A 21753-nucleotide genomic window follows, 5' to 3' on the forward strand; every position below is an offset into this window, starting at 1 on the left:
TGCTGCATTCATTCATCTACCTATCTCATAAATAGTTACTTGTTACAATGTATATAAAATTATGTAGCCAATGAAAGAAAACAGAGAAATCAGAGATTTACAGTGTAATTGATGCATATTGAATAGACTAATACATGTATTCATAAGTTTGTGAAACTATTGAACATACAAACATCATCACAGTACAACCGACTGAGAAGTGGTTTTATTATAAAAGACCAAAGTGCAATATCAACAACTTTAAGAGTTTCTGTGTGTGCATGTGTGCATGTGTATTGGTGCTTGTGTGTGTGGTGTGCCTTTGTAATCACCATAAGAAACTAACTAAAGGGGAATATCGTCCTTTTAGAAGAATTCACAAATTAAATGGGGATAACAATATCATTTGTCAGTACCACATGATGTATTGATTGTAAGTATCTTAAGAAAAGCAAGACTGCAAAAATTTATTCTTCAGGATTCATATATAGATACAAAACTGAAGTGTTAGTAAAACAACTGGTTTTTCAAATGTTCTTGTCTGAGATTGAACAAAAATAACTGAAATAACATTTGGAAAAAATCTAGGAATTGATGGTGTGAAGCTAATGAGAAAAGTCCTGTGATGAGCCATGCCAACATGCTGCAGGGATTGCTACACAAGAGAAAAGAGATGTATGGACACCCTTATTTCTCCTGACGGAAGAATGGCTTTACTTTCCACAACCAAAGTGAATATCAGGGATTTTTGATTTGCTGTTTAAGAAAGTACATAGTCTGCAGAGAAGAGTTAATTTTCCCTCTTCCATTCAGGTCCTTTAGCAGTGAACTAAAATTATTAGATTTAATAATGAAAAAATGTTGCAATTTATGAGTCTCAAGTTTCAGTAACAATCAGTTCTGAGATGTTTTATTCTCTATTTTAAGCTAGCTAGGTAGATGATTATTGGACATATAGATAGTAGATAGAATACACAGAAGGAGTGAATGAAATCCTAGGGAAAATGAAAATAGACTCCCAATAGAATACCAGTTATTCATTGAAAAATGATCTTTGCCTGATTATGGCTTTTTTCAATCAGATTCATAATGAGGAGACTACATTAACATTCTATTAACCCTACAATATCATTATGATTTTTGCTAGAAAGTAAAATTTAAAAAAAATTAAAAATTCATAATGATTCATAAACTTTCATTGTTTTGGGTAATAGTTAATATTATTTAGGCAACTTCTAAAGCAAACATTTGTTCCAGGTACTAAATCAAGTAAAACTGGACAAATTTCATGGAAACTTGTGATTTTATGATGATTTTAAGAAACCTCTGCTACAATGAAAAAGCAATATACCTAAAAATCACAGAAAGAATATAAAACACATGACTATTACTTTTAAATTCATGACAGATATTCAAAACTAATACATGTATTTTTAAAAGGCTCCAGTATTCACCAAGTGACAATCTTTTTGCTTAAAATGGTCAAAAACATTTGTCTGTTTTACCTTTGCTAATAAAAGACATGAGTGACCAGAGACCATACATTTATCCTAACAGTGCTTACAATGCTCTGTCTCCTCTTGGAAACTTGTCCCTTAAGATATCCCTAAGGAAACCTAAATATTTTCTCTGTGGCCATATGAACATATATGAACACATATGAACAGATATGTGGCCATATCTGAACATTTTCCCTTTATCATCATTTTTCTTTTCTTTTTTTTCTTTCTTTCTTTATCAAGAAAACCATTTTACTTGTTGATGTATAATGTGTTTAGAATATATATATATATATATATATATATATGTATGTATGTATGTATTTAAACTTTTCTGTAGGTCTATAAGCCTAGTCCATTTTCTTTCTTCTGACTTTAGAGAACTCTGGGGTCATGGGCAAGCTCCCTGTTTCCATCTGTCCTCTCGCCAACTCACAACTCTTGAAATCATTACGCAGATATCCACAAATCCTTTCTCAGTGGCTGTCTCTAATGTCTGTCAAGGTTGACTCCTGTGACCTACATTAGCACATCATAATAACTTAGAAGCATGACACAAAGGTGAATCTTCACATACAGATCAAATTACCACATTTGACTTTAAAATTAATCAACATGATAATGATAGTAATAACAATATTAAATCAAATGTACATGCACTAGGCACTTTTGAAGTATTTCAAAATTCTAACCTTGATTTTTTTTTCTTTTTTTTTTGTACTTGGGACCTTGTGGTTGTGAAGCAGGCACAGGAACCGCTGAGCTAAATCCCTGGCCCCTAACCTTGATTTTTATAATTATAAAATATAGCCATTATCATTGTTTCAAGTTAAATAATTACAGGATCACCCATAGTAAGTGGCAGAGTTAGGAGAGGAATTTATCTTTTTCTACATTTATAAACATGACATTTTCCACCATGAAACATTCCTTATAATTGGAAACCAAAATTAAAATTTTATTTGTATTTATATTTTCCTACACAAAATATTTAAGGCTGAAATTAAAGTCATAAATGTGACACATACTTTTATTTGATTGTAAACTAAAACCTGATTTTAGACTTGGCTCAGAATCAAGTATTCTTGGTAATCTTTGGTAAATTTTCTCAACTTCTCTAAACTTCACCTTTCTCCTATCATTAAAATGCAGTAGTTACAGAAGTCTCTGTCTCTCTTTCTCTCTGTGTGTGACATAAAATTTTTAAAAAATTATTTCTGATTTCAAGGTTAGACATTGACTCTTTGCATTTTGGTTGAAATAATCAGGTAGCCTGAATGGGGGTTAAGAAGAATATGGTACAATAAAGGAAAAATTTATTCACAACAGGTGGTTCCAGAACACGTGATCTAAAGCACACAACCTCCAAATGGAATCGAATTGATGAATGTGTACTTTTCTATACCTGGTAATTTAAAGTCAATTCAGAAGAATGGAAAGCTCCTCTGATGAAAAAGGATTAATGAGCTCTAATACTATAGAATGGTATATGAGAAAAAATATATATATTAGAAATAAGTATATATGGCAATATTTATTGTATACTTAACAAATATAAATTTTAACATTAATGTAAAGAATTTAAAAAGTTAATAATTGTATCAGTGTATAGCATAATATTTCATACTGATTCCATTTGTATGTCATTTTATTGTACTAACTCCCGAATCACTGAAAAGTTTTTTAGTACACTTTACCATACTCATAGAAACACAGTGTTAATGCTATTATCTTTAATTACCATTTCTTCATTTTATTATGGATAATTTAATATGGCTAATCCTAAGGCATTAGACATGATTCCCTTATACTCAAAATATAAATATAAATAGCTAGAAAATCAATATTGTATAAAGAAGAGAAACTGAAGATGCAATTTACATATAATTTATCTGGAAGCTGCAATTGATTGCTAGCTTAGATTCCTTTGTAAGAAATTTCTTTGTCACTATAGTTTAACAATGTTGTGGACAGCTCTGTGGCTTAGTTAGTCAGTGCTCCCTATATCCATATATATTAAAGACTTGGTCTCCAGCGTGGTGCTAATAGGAGGTGGTGTTTCTTTTAGCAGGTGGGATCTGGAGGAAATTTGGTCATCATTGGTGTGTTCTTGAAGGGAATATTGGGATCTTCCTGTCTCTCTGCATCCTAGTTTTCATGAAGCAAGCAAACAATTTTCTCTGCCACTCCAACCTACTGTCCATGATATTCAGCCTTGTCATAGGCCCAAATGCATGGAGCCAACTGACTATGGATGGAAATCCCAAAAGCTGTGAGACAAAATAAGCCTCTCTTCCTTATACATTTATCTCAGGTATTTTGTCACAGTGATTGAAAGCTGACTAAAATAGCCACAATGGGCAGCCAAAATAATTTTAATGATAAAGGAATAAAGATAATAAATGAGGAAATGAATGATTCCTTTATTTAAACTTTGCTCCCTGTTAGGGAGCATTCCATCTCTATGACTAAAACCTGAGAAAGTCAACTGAAAAGGATGAAAAATTTATTTTGGCTTGTGGTTTCAAAGGTATGAGCTCATGGTCACTTGGCATTCTAACCTACTCACAATATGGTGGCTATAAAGGAGGAAGGGAGGGAGAGAGGGGGGTGGGGACAGGCAGAGAGAGAGAGGGATCCTCACATCTTCAAGGGCATGCTTCCAGTGACCTTCCTTCCACCAGGTTCTACTTCTTAAAGATGGGAACCAAAACTTTAAACACATAAGCCTCTTGAGGACACTTAAGATCCAAACCATAGCACTCATCCAAGCTATTTTCCTCACTTTCTTATTTCTCTAGCCATCCTGAGTCCTTGCTGCTCAGCAGTGGTGGAAGTGAAAAGGGATCAAAAGTGTTATCTTCTATCAAGAATGCTTAACATGGATAATGAATACAGCATGTGTGATTGTACTAAATCACCATTAGCATCTCTTCCAACCTAAAACCTATTTGTGATGTTAAGAAAAGCAGTTTCATTATTCTATGCATTATTGTGAAAGTCTGGTAGGATCTTCATACACTATACACTAACTCTGTGTGTGTGCATTTCCATGTGCATGTATGTGTGTGTGTAAATTGGTTGACAAGATTCATTTTAAAACCTAACAAGTAAAAATGTGACACCAGGCGTTTACCAAGAGTTTGTGGAGTCTTGTCTCTAGGTTCTTTTTATTAAATTTAGCCAATGTTTATTAAACACATAGTACATATCAGGGACTTCATCTGGTATATATACAAGGAAAGAAAACCAACATTTTGGGAAGATGTTGCTGTGTAGATAACAGGGTGTTAAAAATTAAAGTTCCTACAGGTACTTGAAACAGTAGAGGAGAAATTCCAGAGTTCACAACTGTCAGTCAGATTCCTCATGGAGAAGTCTCTCATGCACTTCCAAAATACAAAAGATGAAGACCTTGGTGTCTAGAGTGCATTCTGAGAGGAGGATTTCTTTGTGGCCAAGTGTAGTTGGACTAAGCCACCTCTGTGGCCAACAGAAGTGAGAGATCACTGCTCAAGTCAATTCACATCAACCACAAGGGCTTTAAAAGACCATTGCCTTCCCAAAGGTTGCAACAACGGTTGGTAACTATTGTTGACAAATGACAAATATTCCTTTCTCTCTGCTTTACCAACACCCCTCCCCCCCACACACACAAACACAGAGGTATATGGAGGGAAAGGAGAAAACTTTGTATTGAGATTACTATGTCTATTACCCAAGAGTTAGGGAGAACTATGTTCAAACAGAGTTTGGAAGGACCCCATTCCAATTAATATATTTAAGATAGAAGATGGAGTGTAAATGCATTATGGAAGTTTTACTACAAGGCAAGTCTATTCCAGGATAAATGTATACATCAGTAAGACAAATGCACACTCCTGTAGCATATGAATGAGTGATAATTGTGATGTTCACAAACTGAGAGAAAGTTACAGAAACTGATACGTATTTTCAGCATAATATTCTAAGAGAGATGAAGAGGTGTACAGAATATGATGGTAGCAAAGAACCAGACTATTTAACTGTATTGATATTTCATATTCCATGTTGTACATAAACAAAGAAAATATGTGTGTTGTCTGAAAATAACCTTCAGCATAGGAGGCAGGATCTGTCTCTACAGTATAAGCTGTCAAGTTTCACTTCAGAAGCATGCTTCTGCAGAGTTCCCTTCCTTGCTATGTCAGACCCACCACTGCATCACACTGACATGTGCATTGCTTGACATTAATCTCCTACACTCTTGTTAATGTGCCATTCTCACCTCCTTGTTCCCAACAATTTCTCAATGTGCCAGCAGTGTCTCCCTTATTACTGCCAATCTCTTCCTAGGAGGAATGGAAGAAACTGGGCAACTAGTTTTGTTAAATCAGTAATTTTAGTGCAGCTAAGATTTGCCAAGAGCTTTTGGCTAAATAAATTTCAGGACATTTGTATAGAGTCAAGTCATAGAGGTAACACCTTTCCATTCTACTCAAGAACCTAGTTTTATTCTGAAATTGTCCCACGTTCTGAAGGGCTGAGACTGCTGGACATGAGATGGCTAAAATGACAAGGCAATATTGCAAAGTAAGAGTAAAGGCCTTGAAATCAGAGAAACATAAACATTAAAATCTGAATGGACAAGGTACTCAATTTCTCTGAGCCTCAATTTTCTTATCTATAGTAGTTTAGTATGAGGAAGGATCTGATTAAAATAAATGTGAAAATACACAGCAGGTACTCAAAAAAAAAAAAGGTACTTATGTTCCTTGCTCATATACACGCATTTATTTCTGACTTCTTTAAACCCCACTACCTAGTCGTGACTGCTTAAAAAAGCATTCCATGAAGATCCTAAGGCAGCCATGAGAGTCAGCTAGATTGAGCTCCACAACTCAGCAGTTTTACAGGAGATGAAGGCAGAATCTCACTTTCAGTGTGAATGGAGTCAACTGACTATAGATTGAAAATATATGAAAAAAAACTGCCTTGGCATGAACATGAACAGACATTTTCTTGTCACTGCCAAACAATACAGTATAATTATGATTTATAGAATATTTACATAGCATTGTATTAGCTTTCTGTTACTGCAACAAATACCACAGATAATCAACTTATCAAGAGAAAGGGTTATTTTGGCTGACATTTGGGGAGGTTTTAGTCCATGATCCATTATTCCTGTTACTTTAGCCTGTGGTGAGGCAGCGCTTGGTAGAGAAAGTCTGTGGCAGAGCAAACTATTCACCTTTCTGCGAGGTAAGAGGAGGAACAAGCCCCCACACTAACTAGAAGACCTCCCACTGGGCCCTGCATAATAAAGTTTCCACCACCTCTCACTAGTGCTACAGACCAAGGACCAAGCCTTTAACATCTGGACCTTTGGGAAACATAGGATACCCAAGCGATAGAAGGAATGATAAGTACTCTAGACGGGATTCAGTGTATACTGGAGGATGTGAGGAGATGGTATGCAGATATAGAAATTCCCCATTGTCTATAAGGTGATAGAACATCTATAGATTTTCATATCTGGAAAAAAGCCACCAATGAATACTGAGGGACAAATAATTGTATTCGGATACTGATGATGACTTTAGGCAAGTTGGCCTCTCTTTTGAAAATGGCAGTATTTCACAAACCTATCCCAAAGGCGATTATGAGATTTAAATGAGGTAAAGATGTAGAATGATTTCAGAAGAATGCTAAATATACTGTAATGTTCAATTATTAAAAATTCTCATTATTATCCTTTGAACTACTAATGGTTATACTAATGCTTATAGTAAAATGTAACATATATTTATAATTTACCCACAACTATTTGATTTTGGAAATTATATATTAGTATTTTTGAGAAAATATTCCATCTACTAATTGAAGACTTATTGATATTTTGGAGAGTGGAAATACACAAAATATAAAGTCTAAGTAATCACACGGTTATTTCTAGTTTAACTTTTATTCAGCATAGTATTGTATGAAAAATTTCACACTTACAGTGATACTAGTGTTGCTTAACAATTAAGCTTAAGTCTCCAAGTCAAATAAAGCTAAGTGCTTTCCCTCCGAGATTACAAAAGCCAAACAGGAGTGTGGCAGTTAGGTTGGACTGAGAAGGAGTGAGAATGGTGCCCGGGTAAAGCTTTTCCACTCACCCACTGCCGTTTCATTTAAGGAAGAAGAGTTCATGCATCTAGGTAATACATTTGCAGCTATCAATTTGTCTCACCCTAGAAAAAAAATCACTCATTTGAGCATTCTCTCAGAAATCTATATTCTATAAATCAGCTTTCACATGCTCAAAACTCATGGCTTAGAGTCACTGTCAGGTGTTTCTATCAAATGATTCAAACAACAGTGACTGGGAACTTTAATATATCTAGAAATTAGTCCAGAAAAATGCATGTACAAAACAATAATGAAAATAAGGGCACCTTTCTAAATGCTTCAAAAACTAGTTCTTGCAAAGAACATTTAAAATTCTACAATATTCAAATCCTTGTTTTTTTCTAGTATTAAAGCAATAAAACTCTATTTATTTTGCCTCTAATAAAATATAAATAAATATAACAGGTCAAAAGAAAAGGGCATGTTGAAGGCAGTTACAATGCATTCTATTCGTAATATCCCCCTTTATGATTCCCAATTATATTAATACCACATGCATCCATTTAATTACAACTTTAAAATGACTCACTTTATTCCTAAGTGACTAATTTTTCAGAGTATCATAATTAATGAAGAATTCCAATACCTTACTCACTGGAAAACGTTATTGTATGTAGACTTAATCACAACATTTTAATGGATTATAGGGATCTAATAAAATTGATCCCCCAAAATCTTTTCACCAAACCCTATATTTGCAAGATTAATTTCCTTCTTTGATACTTTAATACAAATTTATTCTTCAAATAGCACTAACACTTTTCTGTTCATTATGCATTAAAGAATATTGAGCATCTTCTCGGGACATATGCATTTTAATTAAATTCAATATAATAACTATAAATGGCTGGTTGTAAGAATATAATAACTTTCAAATGGCATCAAAGTGGAAGGATTACATTTAGTGTACACATTTTACTGGTAGGCATTTTGTGTGTTAACTAATTTTCATAATAACCTGGTTTGGTAGAAATTGTAATTCTTTTCCTATTTATGAGAAAGAGGCTAAACTGACTAAATGATTTTAGAGGCTGACTAAATGAGATTTTTAAGACAGAATTTATATCCAAGTCTTTCTCTCTCTAAACTCTTTTCAGAAATTCTCATTCCCTCCCTTCCAAGAAACCTACATGATTGCATTTGACTGCCTAAAAACAAAGAGCACTGTCTCATATTATCATAAGGTGAAATAGAAATACTTAAACACTTGAAGGTTTGTTTTACTGCTGGAAGCTATTTTTGTTTTGGTTTTTCTTTCAACTGACTTTTCAGAAGAGACTGGAATTATTTCATTCTGTGTACTCCACACATATTTAATGCTTTTTACTCTCATAGTAAGTGTGTTAGGCTGAGAGGAAAGAACAAGCCAACATATTTCAGAGGGATTATCCATAATTTTCCAGTCTTCAACACTCTCAGGAAGTTAAATGGTATATTATTTTATGACTCAGAATAACAAGTTAGCTGAAACCACTTTATCATATTAATAGTGCAGCATAGTACGTCTTTTAAAATTTGTTCACTAGGACATAATTATTAAGATCTCTCATAATTGCCATTTGCCAGCTCACTAAATACAATCTATGCTCTATGTTTTTAAATTTCCTGCTGTTCAATAATAACACTCAATTTTTGCTTTCTTCCAAAGTACTTGTCCTATATTGACTGCATTATAAAAATCAAATTTGGTGATAATTTTCAACTTTTTCATGTCAATAGCAGAATAAGAAAGTAATATAAACCACTTTTGTTTTTAAGATATCTGTTACTTTTAATTTTTTTATTAAAACACGTTTGCAGTACATAACATTTACATTCCTTCTGTGGAGATGGTACAAGTACCTAATACATCTTAAATCCTTTTTACATTCTCTTTCTCTCTGCTTCCCTTTCCTCTACCTTTGATCCCCTTTCCATTTTATAAAGATCTATCTCTATACTTCTTTTATCTTTTATTTTGTTCTCCATTTATAATTTGGTTTTCTTTTAATAACTTACATTAGAGTATAAAGAAAGCATGATCAGTGACATGTCTAGCTATGTCTCAAATGTGGTAAGTATTTTTGGAGTGAGAAATGAGTATAATTAATAATTTTACTTTCTCTCTTTTATTCTACAGGGAACTCTAGGATTCTATGCACCAGTGATAATGGGCTGACTCAGTCTTGGTATACATGTGATTTCCTAATGACTATATAATATTCATGAAACTGTAGAGGACAAATTACTTAATCCAAAGCACAAGGAGGAACATCTTATACACACAAGAGTTCAAAGTGAACTTTGTGAGGGAATTTGATTATTGAAACAGAAAGTAAATGGAGTCTGTATTAGTAATTTTTTCATTGCTAGGACAAAATACCCAACCTCCATAACTTAAAGGATTGTTTTATTTTTGCTCATTGATACTGAGAGTTCAGTTCATTGTAGGCTGCTTTAGGGGAGAAACAGCATGATGGAAAGGCACGAGAGGAAAGCTGATCAACATATGTCATCCAAGAAGCAGAAAGAGAAAGGAGGAGCAGGAGAGAACATTATACCCTTCCAGGTCACACCCCTAGTGACCTGGCTACTAACAGCACGGTCTTCTATGAACTCATCAATGGATTAATCTACACTTCCATAATCTAATTACCTTCCCAAAGCTCCACCTCTAAACATCGAAGACTTTTGGAGAACAATGTAGATCTAAAGTATAACAGAGTCAATCTGAAAAAAATTAGACTTGCTGAAAGAACAAACTTCGATGCACATTAACCAGGGATCTAATTATTAGCATCCAAATCCACTGTACAATGTTCAGTATATTTAGTTACCAATGCATATTTTGGTTGGATGTGTATTTGCATTAGCATGTTAATGCCAATCTTCTACTTCACATTGTATGATTTCTGATTTCATGATATGCAATGACTCCAAGGCCCAAAAGAGCATTCAAAATGCTCTTTTAGAAATTTGAAATTAGAAATTTGCTAAAGCTATAAAATATGGTCCCTGTATTTACTGAGATGAAAAGAAAAAGAGTAAACTGTACTAAATTCATTACTCTTCTTGAACTAGGTTTCTATTTCTAATGATTATATTTTTCAAATGAACAAAGAAGTCCTATACTCTAGTGGATATATTGTCAATGTTTATCTTCATCTTTTCAGTGTATTTTGTGGTAATAGTGTATATATTTGTCATAGGAAGACAGAAATAATGGCATAATAGTTATAATATTAATAAAATTATGTCAGTATTACATATTACCTTATAAAAACAATTTTACAAAATGCAAAACATCATGCCAAGTGTGGTGTTACGTGTCTATAATCTCAACATTCTGGGAGGCTGAAGCAGGAGGATCACAATTTTGAGACTTTGCTAAATACTGTCTCCAAAAATAAAAAGGTCTGGAGACAAAATCCAGTATGAAGGCCATGGGTTCAAATCACAATACCAAAAACAAAGAAAAGAAATGAAACAAAAATTACCACTAGACTTTAAGAAACAGATAAATTATAATCTTGCCTACAGACTACCAGCCATAAAAACTACAGCTCAAAGAGGTTCAGATATCTAAAATTAGCATGTGGTGAAGGAAGCTAGAAATGAACATTTCTGTCACTCTTTGCTCTTCCAGCTTCTAATGACTGTGTTATTCCTTGTCCCATTGCAATGTCAAGATCACAATTATATATTGAGCAACTGAATTAAAAATGACATTGTAATATTTAAAGGAGAGAGAGAGAGATTCTTTCAAATCTGTCTGACTCATAATCTACATTAAGATAATTAGGTAATGATTTAAATGACTCCTTTTCAAACTGGTGCTGAGACAATAGCCAGACTAGTATGGAGGTTAACATGAAAAGCTCTGGAGTTTAAGCATTGCATTTCCTGGCTTCATGACTTGGAAGCTGTTACTCAAGACATTCCTGCTTTCATTTCTGCATGTATAAGCGGAGATAATAATAGCACCTCCGATCATAGGATAATGTAAAGACTAAATAAAAAACTGTAAGTATAATTCTTCCCACAGCTACTGACAACAGGGTAGGCACAATGAATCTTTACTAGTTTTGTAGTTAGCATGGTCTACATCCTCATCCTCACCACCATTGTGTCATGTCTACATCAAGGTTAATTACTAGCTATGAATTTATAGATCTTTTAATCAGATAAAATGTCAGAAACCAAACAACTCTCCTTTCCTTTCTTTTGTGAAATAAAGTGACTGGATTAGATGATTTCCATGATCCTTGCCAATTATAAAATCTTGTGTTCTTTTTAGTAGCGTTTTCACATAAAATCTCTTCGACTGAAATACTCTAGTGTCTTACTGTGGAACTTATAAATAATATACAGCAAAATATTTTTCTCAAAGGGGGGCATAATAAAAGTGTAAATGAAATTAAGAAGCTGTTACGCATTATACATCACTTATTTATATTTAAATAAATTAATTGAAATCTGAAAACCAGCTTTGCAATGGTTCAATGTACCTCCCCCAAATAGCCGTAAGTGCCTTTTAACTTTCCACACTCATTAAATCACTTATTCTTAAAAATGCTGTCTCTATACGAGTACCATTACCATCACCTTGGCACTTCTTAGAAGTACAAATTCTAGGACTGTACTCTAGACTTCAAGCATCAGAAGGTGCTGTGGTGTTCTATAATCTGTGATCGAACCGGCCTGCTCAGGATCATGAGGATGCTGAAGATTAGAATTGCTGATGTGAATAAAGACTGGGCAAAAGCAAGTTCTGCCTCTGATAAACATTTTCTGAGGAAGCTGAAACTGAAATTGATTCTGGCCTTAGAAGACATGTAAGAAAAAGGCCTGCAAGATAATTAAAAGTCAAGTAACCAATCAATTCACTGAAAAAGAGGCTAGAAAGTCATTCTTAGTTATTCCCTCTAGAGAAATAGGGTATAAGAAGGTTACAGAAAGTTCAATAAAATCATCAGAGAATACCATTGCGATGATGTTAGAGACAGAATACTCCAAGTAAGAATACATAAAGTTCCATCTCTCTGCTTAATGTAGAGAGCCATAGATTATCTGTGCTACATATATTTTATATGAAAGGGATAAGAAAATTATTGGTCTGTACTTTTATAATAAAATAAATTAAAACCTAGGAACTTGATATCCTGATTTATAAAGGTGTACACGAAATACAGAAAATATTTAATTACCTGTGCCTCTTTCTTTACCTGACAAAATGTAAATCATTTCATTAAATATTGCATTAAGAAAATCATTTGATATACTAAAAATCACAAATATTTAAACAATGTTTAAAGTCAAGAAGAGAACATAAATATCCGAGCTGCAGAAAGACAAGTGATGTTTATTTGCTTCTATATTCTCTCTGTCACATATACTAATGACAGGCCTTTTTGCAAATCTGTCACTGTTGATTAACTCATTAACTCATATATCATATCAATAAATAAAAAATTAAATAAATTCCATCGGGTCCCATAAACCTTTTCTCATAGTCTCTATCTCAGTTAATGACTTAAATTTCCCAAGGAATAAGCCAGTAAACTCTTTTCCTTCCAACTCCTCCCTGCTCTCCTACTCTCTACCCAGTAACAGTCTTCAAGTCCAGTAAATTTAATTAAATAACTTTTAGAAGATGTTTTCCTTCTTTTTCATTGTGACTAATTTTATTCATATTCTTACATTTTTCCCCTGTCTGTTTTCACAACTAGAATTTAAGACTCAAAAAAAGAATGAGGTTAAATGCCCTAAGGACTGGCACATCAAGCATCTAAAGTTTTACTTTGAGCAATGTACTTAAGATGAACACAGCTTCATCTGATGTCTCAGAGCCTTGTGATTGGAGATGCCACCAAACACTGCCTCTTTTCCAGAGTAAAGTAATACTTCACAAACTTGTAAAAGACGAATACATTTCTAGTATACATCTATAGTTTTAGGATCTTTGTAAATATTCTAATAATCAGATTTATGTGATTTTTATATTAGATTCTTTTTCTTCACTTTATTTTATGATGTTACATTTATTTTGTTCAGTTAAATATTTTTGTTTTCATATTTTAACACATAGCTTCAATGACCTCAGCAAATTAATGATGTGTGTTACAGTCTTTGAGGATGGATAGTTATGAATTTGGAAGCTAGGTAAATTATAATAATATATGTATAAAATGGTTACAATGATCACAAAAATTATCCAAAGAAATTATACCTTATGTTTTCAATCATCACAAAAATATCTCAAGAAATTACACCTTATGAGATATAAAAGTTTGTATTTACAGAGGATGGTGATGTAACTCACTAGAAGAGTGATTGTCTCAGGAATGTGCATGGCGCTGGATTTGATCTCTAGCACGGCAAAAACAAAAAAACAAAAAACAAACAGAAAAAGAATGTCAAGATATACTTGCTCCCCACAACACACTAATTTATGGAAATCATCTTTCCAAAAGGTATTGGCCTTGCTTAAGAGATATATTACCTATGAAAATCATAGAAACACAGCCAAGCTCTAATGGAACTTGACTGTCCTATCCCAGAGAATATTTTGTATCCTAAACTATGTGCGCTTCTTGTTAACACTTCATTTTCCTTGTACAGTACGTCAGGCACTCTGAAGAAGATTACAACTGTTCTTTCAAAAGTATAATGTTCAAACAAAACAATACAATTTTTGTTTATTCTGAATGCTTTCATCAAAGAGGAATTCTAGAATGCACAAATAAAAAAGGAATTCTTGGCCAGCAGAGTGGTACAAGAGAAACCTTCCAGAAACGCATGGTCTGGGATACTTCAGACTCTTGGCAGATTACAAACTTTTACTGCCTTTTATTAATTATCAAGAACCAGATCAAGTGCCTCTAAGTAACAGGACCTACTTGTGAGACAAGGGTTTAGCTCAGAATCTGAACATCTTCCAACACTCTCATAATAGCAGCTATCTTCTCCAGACAGTAAGCTGACATTTGATAAACACAAATGTCATTGTCTAAAGAGACATTGAAATATATAGTCAGTGTTCTCTAGAAAACAGAGCTAAGAAGGTTCTTCACTAATAAAAATTTAAAAATACATTTAATGACAATTTTGTTCTATAGCCTTCCTGCAATCTAAAATGATCAATACCAGTCTCAATATCTGTCTTCTGGTGGACTATGTAGACATAAAACAAAAGGGTACACAATATAATACATTGCTATTACAAACTGCAAATGCTTTAGGGATATTATAGTAGAAGGAATTTCAAAATCATAAGACGACTATGGTACCAGCTTAGCTTACACAGATAAAAACAGAATCTTGTTCATTTCCATCTAAGTCTTCTGTAATTGCTTAGTGATGAAACTCTGGGATATAACATAAAATATGTTTTTGGATATTACTATTATTACTTGTCTATTTCAACCTAGATTTGTTCAAGTTTGGAAGGATTGATGGAATGAGCAACTTTTCTTATCAGTAAAGTTTTAGTATGATAAGAAATTAACTCACAAACAACTATATGAAACAACAAACAGCAGGTAAAGCAATAAGCATAGAAGTATTGTTAGAGTGATGTATTATGAAATCTGGGTTCAGATAAAGGGGAGGGATGAATTTGGATGAGACGTAAGAATGGGTCTCAGAACATAGGCTTCTGGCAAGGCACGGAGACATATAGCCATGAAGTTCTCTTACTAATAATGGCAAAGGTTCTGATAAAAGTCTTCCAGGAAAGAAAGATAAGGGTAGCAATAGAAGAGAAAGCTTTAAAAGAATGTCACACTTCTTAGTCTGTCCTTTACAGAAATAGAGAATACCAAATAGGGGAGAAATTGCTAGAGGCCTAATAACACACATTTTGTAAGATTTTACTTTAAAGTACAGATTTTGAGCCACTGAAGTAACTTCAGTGTGTTTGCAATTAGTCTCTTAGTCTTCATTTGATCTTAGCCAAAAGGCCGAGAAGCGATTAGTCTCTTAGTCTTGACATAGGAAAGTGAGAAGTTCAGTGTGAAAAGAAACAAAATCAAACAATTCAGGCACAGGACAATGGCAAAAGGAAGAATCTACACTGACACAAGCATACTTCTTATTAATGCCTGTCTATGATTTCTTCACTTCTGCCAAATACAGGGATAGGAGAAAAAAAGAACACATTATGTTTATAATTTCAGTTTATTTTCTCATAGTAACAATAAAGTGGAGCTACATTTTTGTCATTCGTAAATTTTAAATGAGCCTGGAATCAGAGTTCGGCTGCTGTTCAGTAATTATTTTTGTTTCTTTCTTTAGATCTCAGTTTAAAAGAATTCACTAGACTGGATTAAAGGACAATATCAAAATTAGATGGTATAACTCACTTTTTCAGTAAGATGCAAAAGTCCAGAACAGACAAGCAGGTTAAATAGGTAAATAACCAAACAATTCACTTTGATAGTGTAGGATGTCAGAAAATGAAAGACCAGAGGAAAGACACCCACATGTATGCAATCAGCCACAAACAGCGTTCTGCATTACATTGAGACATTTGCAATTTATGAGATGTCTACACAGGTTGCTTTGTTTTCTTTAGTTCTCACAATTACATTTGACTGCAGGGTGGAAGTACACAGGGTGGGGTGACAGTTGTAAGATATGGAGGGTGGACTTAAGAGCAGTTTTCTGTTATAATAGTTCTGATTTTAATCTTCATCTCTCTTAGAATTTCAGGGAATTTGAACCTAGAAAGAAACTTCCTGCAGGCAAAATAAACTAAAAACTGTACTACTGAATGTACCTGTTTTTCTCCACTTGGCTTTTTGTGGTTCAGTAGCAGCTCAACAGCTCCGACAACCTCTTTCCTGATGGCATGCAACAGAGCATCTCCAACGTAGACATTGAAGCTTAAGAGCAGTTCAATGAGTTCCAAATTCTCATTTTCAATTGCAATCAGAAGGGCTGTCCTTCCAAGAGGGTCAATGCAATTAATATTGATCTTGAAATAAATTTCAGCTTCCTCTAGGGATTTCTTGACACTTGCATAGTCTCCCTTTTCCACCGCATTCAGGTAGGCTTTTTCTGATGGTGAGAGCTCTGATTCTGCTCGGACAATCCTCAGAGGGATACGGTCTCTGTAGGGGGCATTCACATTTCTTTTGTAATAGAACTGAGCCATGTTTCATGCCATGCTATTTTTTACCTCTGAAAATACAAACAAAAAACACAAGGGTTAGTGTTAGAATGCTTTTTAAGTAATTAGGAATAATTTCTGATGTCCTAAAACCATATCAGGAAATATTAAAATACATCATTTATAGCCAACTTTACTAATCAAATAGATGCTACTATGATTATGGGATAACAGTAGGTTGGAAAAATACTTTTTGTTTCTCATATAGTCTATTGTTTATGTTATTAAGTGTTAAGATCAAAGTTAATGTGAATTGATGACACTAGTGTCAATAAAATATGCTAAGCCTAATGAACATAATTTTATTTTGCTTTCTGTTTGTAAGTGAATTCATGAGGGAAGAATGTGTAGTAATGATATTAATTATTCAGATGAGACTAAGCAATTACACTTCCAAAAGAAAGAAATTGAAAAAGGATTAAATAGAGTATTATGAAAATGCTATTCTTTAATTCTCTCACTTTTATGTGATGAACAATAAATCACAAAGCAAGAATATATTCATTATAAAATTTATTATTTGTAAGTTACAGCAAAGATATAATTGAAGATGAAAACACTGCTTTAAATAAATCCAAAATAATCTTAAGTTAATAAAATCACTGGAAGCTTTATTGATTTAGTATCACCCTAGTTTAAAACATTACATCTATATATAATATACATATATTATAATATATATAGGGAGAAATATACACACATATTTTACATTTTGAATATAAGTTCTTTATTGCATTTAGTTTCTCCTTTCACCTCTTTTTTTTAATACTGGGGATTAAACATAGGGCTTTCTTTCTAAGCTACATTCGTAGCTCTTTTTAGTTTTATTTTTAATTTGTGGTAGTCTTCCTAAGCCTCTAAATTGCTTGGGCTGAGATCCAATTTTTAATTCTCATGCCTCAGTCTCCCAGAGTCCTGGGCCTATAGATGTGCTCCACTATGCCTGGCTCCACATTTGTCACTTGAACTATTTTATTCTTATATGTATTTAAACATATATGTTTACTTACATGTATTTGCTATGTAAAGTTGAAATGAATGGCCTAAACATTCATTTAGTTACCTAAACACTCACATTCATTCAGAATAATTCATCTTTATAGACTTCATCAGGTTAATCTGATTTGAAGGGTACTTTATCTGTATATTAAAGATACATCGATTTAATGGTATTATCATGTTTAAGATTTTTAGTTTGGGAAATTATAAGTTGTTTGCACACTACTTCAATTTATTAGTGATGTCAATAGTCAAGTAGTTTAGCTTCACCCTTTGATATCCAGAGTATTCATTATCACTTCTCAAATATCTGGGTAAAGTAGTGTTATGGTTTAGGTCTAGGTGTCCCCCAAAAACCTTATGTGGTCATAAGCTTGATCAAAGATTAAGGGTGTGGGTGCTACCCACCCTAAGTACCATGAATGAGATAAAAGGGGCAGAAAGATGCTGGTAACCCTCTTGTTACCTTTGCTACCTTGTGTGCACCATGCTGTTTCTCCTCTGTGATGCTTGTTTGCCATCCTATCCTTGGAGCCAGCCAATTATTGACTGAAAACTATGAACTATAAATCAAATAAACCCCTTCCCCTCTAACTTTGGGTGTCTGGTATTTTGTCTTGGCAACAAGAAAAAAGTAACTAATACAAGGAGCTAATATATAAAATTCTTATTTCATAACGTGTTTGTACTTGGCATGTTAGACTTAGTATTTTGTTAAGGTATCTTCATTGACAAAGTAAAATTGTGTGTTTAATATGTATTATTTATAGATGTGCAAATTACATGGGTAAAGTCTGATTATAATTTCAGTATTTTGAGGAATTATTCTGGACTAATAGTAAGAGTATTTGTATTATAGGATAACAAGGACAATTTACTAGTTTTCCAGTATAGCTAAAATTTCAATGATTTGAGGTCTTTATGTTATTATCTCATCTTCATAATCCGATTTGAATGTCCCATTTTTGCATCATTGAAATATTTGCTTGAGAAAGTTAACAATGACCCAGTTCCCCTGTGCCTCTTTCCCAGACCCATGGTGGTGTAAGAGCATGTGGGGCCAATGCCCCAGCCTTCATACTGTAATTCTGCCAGGACTACAATCTAAACAACTCATCATAATAACTGGGATTTATATTATATCTCCGTAGCATACATACTTCTTTAGTGTCTCACTGTCCTTACCTATGACTTCTGAAAAACAATATAAATTTTTCTTTCAGAGTTGATTTCAAGGTTTCTTACTAATAATGTTTTTGACTGGTAACAAGTGTTTCAATACAGCTTATACAAAATAAAGGTTAAAATAAAAATATCTGCACATGCATGTTCACAGATATGGACACATATCATATCAGAATTTCATGGGACTAACAATCTAATCAAGACTGGGCATCAATCTAAAGAATAGAAAAACTATTGTATTATATTTTATTTCATGTACTTAATTTTATTAATGGTACTATTAAGCAAAGAATTAGATATGGAGCACTTTATCCCTCAGTGATAATGAGAGATTGAGAGGCAGAATAGTGGACAATGAAGGAATTTGAGAGAGAGAACAGAGAAAGAAACCTTAGACATAATTAAAATCTATTTCATTCAAACAACATGAAAGTGCAAACTACATAAATATGTTTTTAAAAGAGTGATACTATTCTGAAAGAAAGATATTCTAGTTAATATTGTATTTAAGAAGTAACTGGAAATGAAATATTCACAGCTTATTTCTTATCCATAAAGTAAGAAAATCTTTACTTAGCAAGAAATGGGCAAGAAGATAAGAATCAAACAGCTAACATTGAAAAAGTTCTTTCATTAACTCAAATGACCTCTTTAAATATCTTGATTAAAAATATAAAAGTACTTACATAAGTAAGGCTGGTAAGACTTTAAATAAATTCAAAATGAATATACATTAAATAAGTAAAATGTAAATATTCACAATGCAATATTAAAACACAATAGAAAAAACACACAATAGAGACGGCCAGATGGAAAGGAAAAAAGGAAGGGATAGAGGGAGGAAGGTGGAGTCGTGGGGAGAGAGAGAGAACTGATAGCTAAAACCCTAAAATGTAAGACAGATTATATAATTATTCATCACATAGACTTGTCCTTCTTGATTACTTCCGATGCAGGGATACTAATAGAAGGACAAAGACCTAATTTTAACATTTAAAAACTGTGCTGTGTGGATGCACTTGCAAGTGGAAAGCACTGATAAGCCTGGTGGGGCTCCTGAGCTGACACACTTATCAGCAACTACAGAATTGCTACTGGACAGAAAGTCTGAAAAGGAGCAGGGGACTGAGTCTAGAAAATATCTTGACCTAATATATCAAAATAAAAGCCTGCTCTGGTTCCACATATTCCAAATGAACTTTTTGGACTGAAATTTTTTTGCCTTCATAAGACGGCAGAATTTAACAGGTCCTTTTGTCTCAGTACTCTTCTATACACCAGAAAGGAAACAACTCTTCACTGAATTATGTTCCAAAGCCTGACAAAACAGGCAAAGGATGATGGAAAAATACCTCAAATCTTGAGATGTGACTTTTTATGTAACCTAAAGTTTTGTCTAAATGTGTTAGACATTTGAAAATATGTGGAGAGAACTACATTTTGACATTATTCCAAAGAGAAATTTAAATAATTATTATTAAAAATGTAAAGCACAATTATCTAAGCAATAGAGAGATACACAAGAAAACAAAAAGTTCCAGATAATCAAATGAATCCAAAGGTGTTATGGTTTATATATACATGCCCCCCGGAAGCTTTTTGTGCCCACAGATGGAGCTTCTGGGAGTACCATGAGTGCATGATATCATCAGCGGATTAGTCCACTGATGAAATTATAGTCCATTGATTATGTGATGTTGAGAGGAGGTGGGTCAATGGGGCATGGCCTGGAAGGGTACAACTCTCTCCCCCTCCTTTGATGGCTCTCTGCTTCCCACCATCATGCTGTGAGCAACCCTTCTCTGCCCTGTCCCTCTGCCATGCCAACCTGCCTTGGACCCAGCCAACTATGGACTGAAACCTCTACTAACTATATGGCAAAATAACCTTCTCTTCCTTTAATTTGTGGTTGTCAGGGTATCATGTCTTTGCAATGAGAAAGTAACTAAGAAGGCATATTTTCTAAAGGACAACCTCACTTATGAAGTGGAAAGAATGAACTTAAATTCTGGAAAACACAAAGGAGAGGGAGTATACAAAAACCTCTATTCTTTACTCTGTATAGATAAAGGTAAAATGAATTCCGCCATCATTCTTCTTTTTATTTTCTCCTGTTTTTCACTGTCAAAAGATGTGTTTAGAAGGATAAACTCCTGACACAATGTGAAATAAACAATTCTATTTGTTGTCAGGATCCTATTACACATACTTAAGTTTCACTTTTTGATATGAAATAGCAGCAACAACAAAAATCCCATTACTAACTAACATATTACGACATTCTTAGGTCTTAAAGAAAGAAATCAAGATTATAATTTTGAAATCAAAGCCCCTTAGGATTTAACAGGGACCATACATAAAACTAAATATTAATATACATGTTGAGGAAGATAGGATAGGCCAGGGAACATTTTTTATTTAGCTGTTCTTTTAATCTCATGGAATTTAGAAAACATATGTTTTAGAAATATATGTAGCAAACAAATTTGAATCTCCACACTGAGAGTTGAACATACACAGTGATTTCTTTCCCCCTGTAATCTCAAAGGAAAAGATTTTCTTTGTCCCAGCTGTCAACCCAGTTGCATGGGTTTACATCCACTTCCATTTCCCTGAAAGTCTCCATTCATCTTATCTTGCTTTCACATGGAGAATCCCTGCAACTGACTTCATTTCCTTAATTGAAAAATTTCCTTAATGGGAAAATTTCCTTAATTCCCATATATTTATTTTAAAACTCTAATTATCTTTAGCAATTCTTTTTCTTATCTTTTTTCTTCATTT

General features: G+C 33.5%; 1 protein-coding gene across 4 annotated transcripts in view; it reads right to left on the reverse strand.

Annotated features, from left to right (window-relative positions):
* Trpc4 (transient receptor potential cation channel subfamily C member 4) overlaps positions 1-21753 on the reverse strand; it is a 246401-nt gene that overhangs the window by 160316 nt on the left and 64332 nt on the right. For all 4 annotated transcript variants that reach the window (XM_087199594.1, XM_087199595.1, XM_087199591.1 and 1 more), the window contains one exon: positions 16393-16796. In XM_087199594.1, coding sequence (XP_087055720.1) covers positions 16393-16770 — 378 coding nt within the window. In that variant the 5' untranslated portion in view covers positions 16771-16796. The remainder of the gene's footprint in view (positions 1-16392; positions 16797-21753) is intronic.

This window comes from Heterocephalus glaber, unplaced genomic scaffold (genome assembly GCF_053883595.1).
Source record: "Heterocephalus glaber isolate CG9 unplaced genomic scaffold, H.glaber_assembly_v1.0 deba00001720, whole genome shotgun sequence".
Lineage (NCBI taxonomy): Eukaryota > Metazoa > Chordata > Mammalia > Rodentia > Bathyergidae > Heterocephalus > Heterocephalus glaber.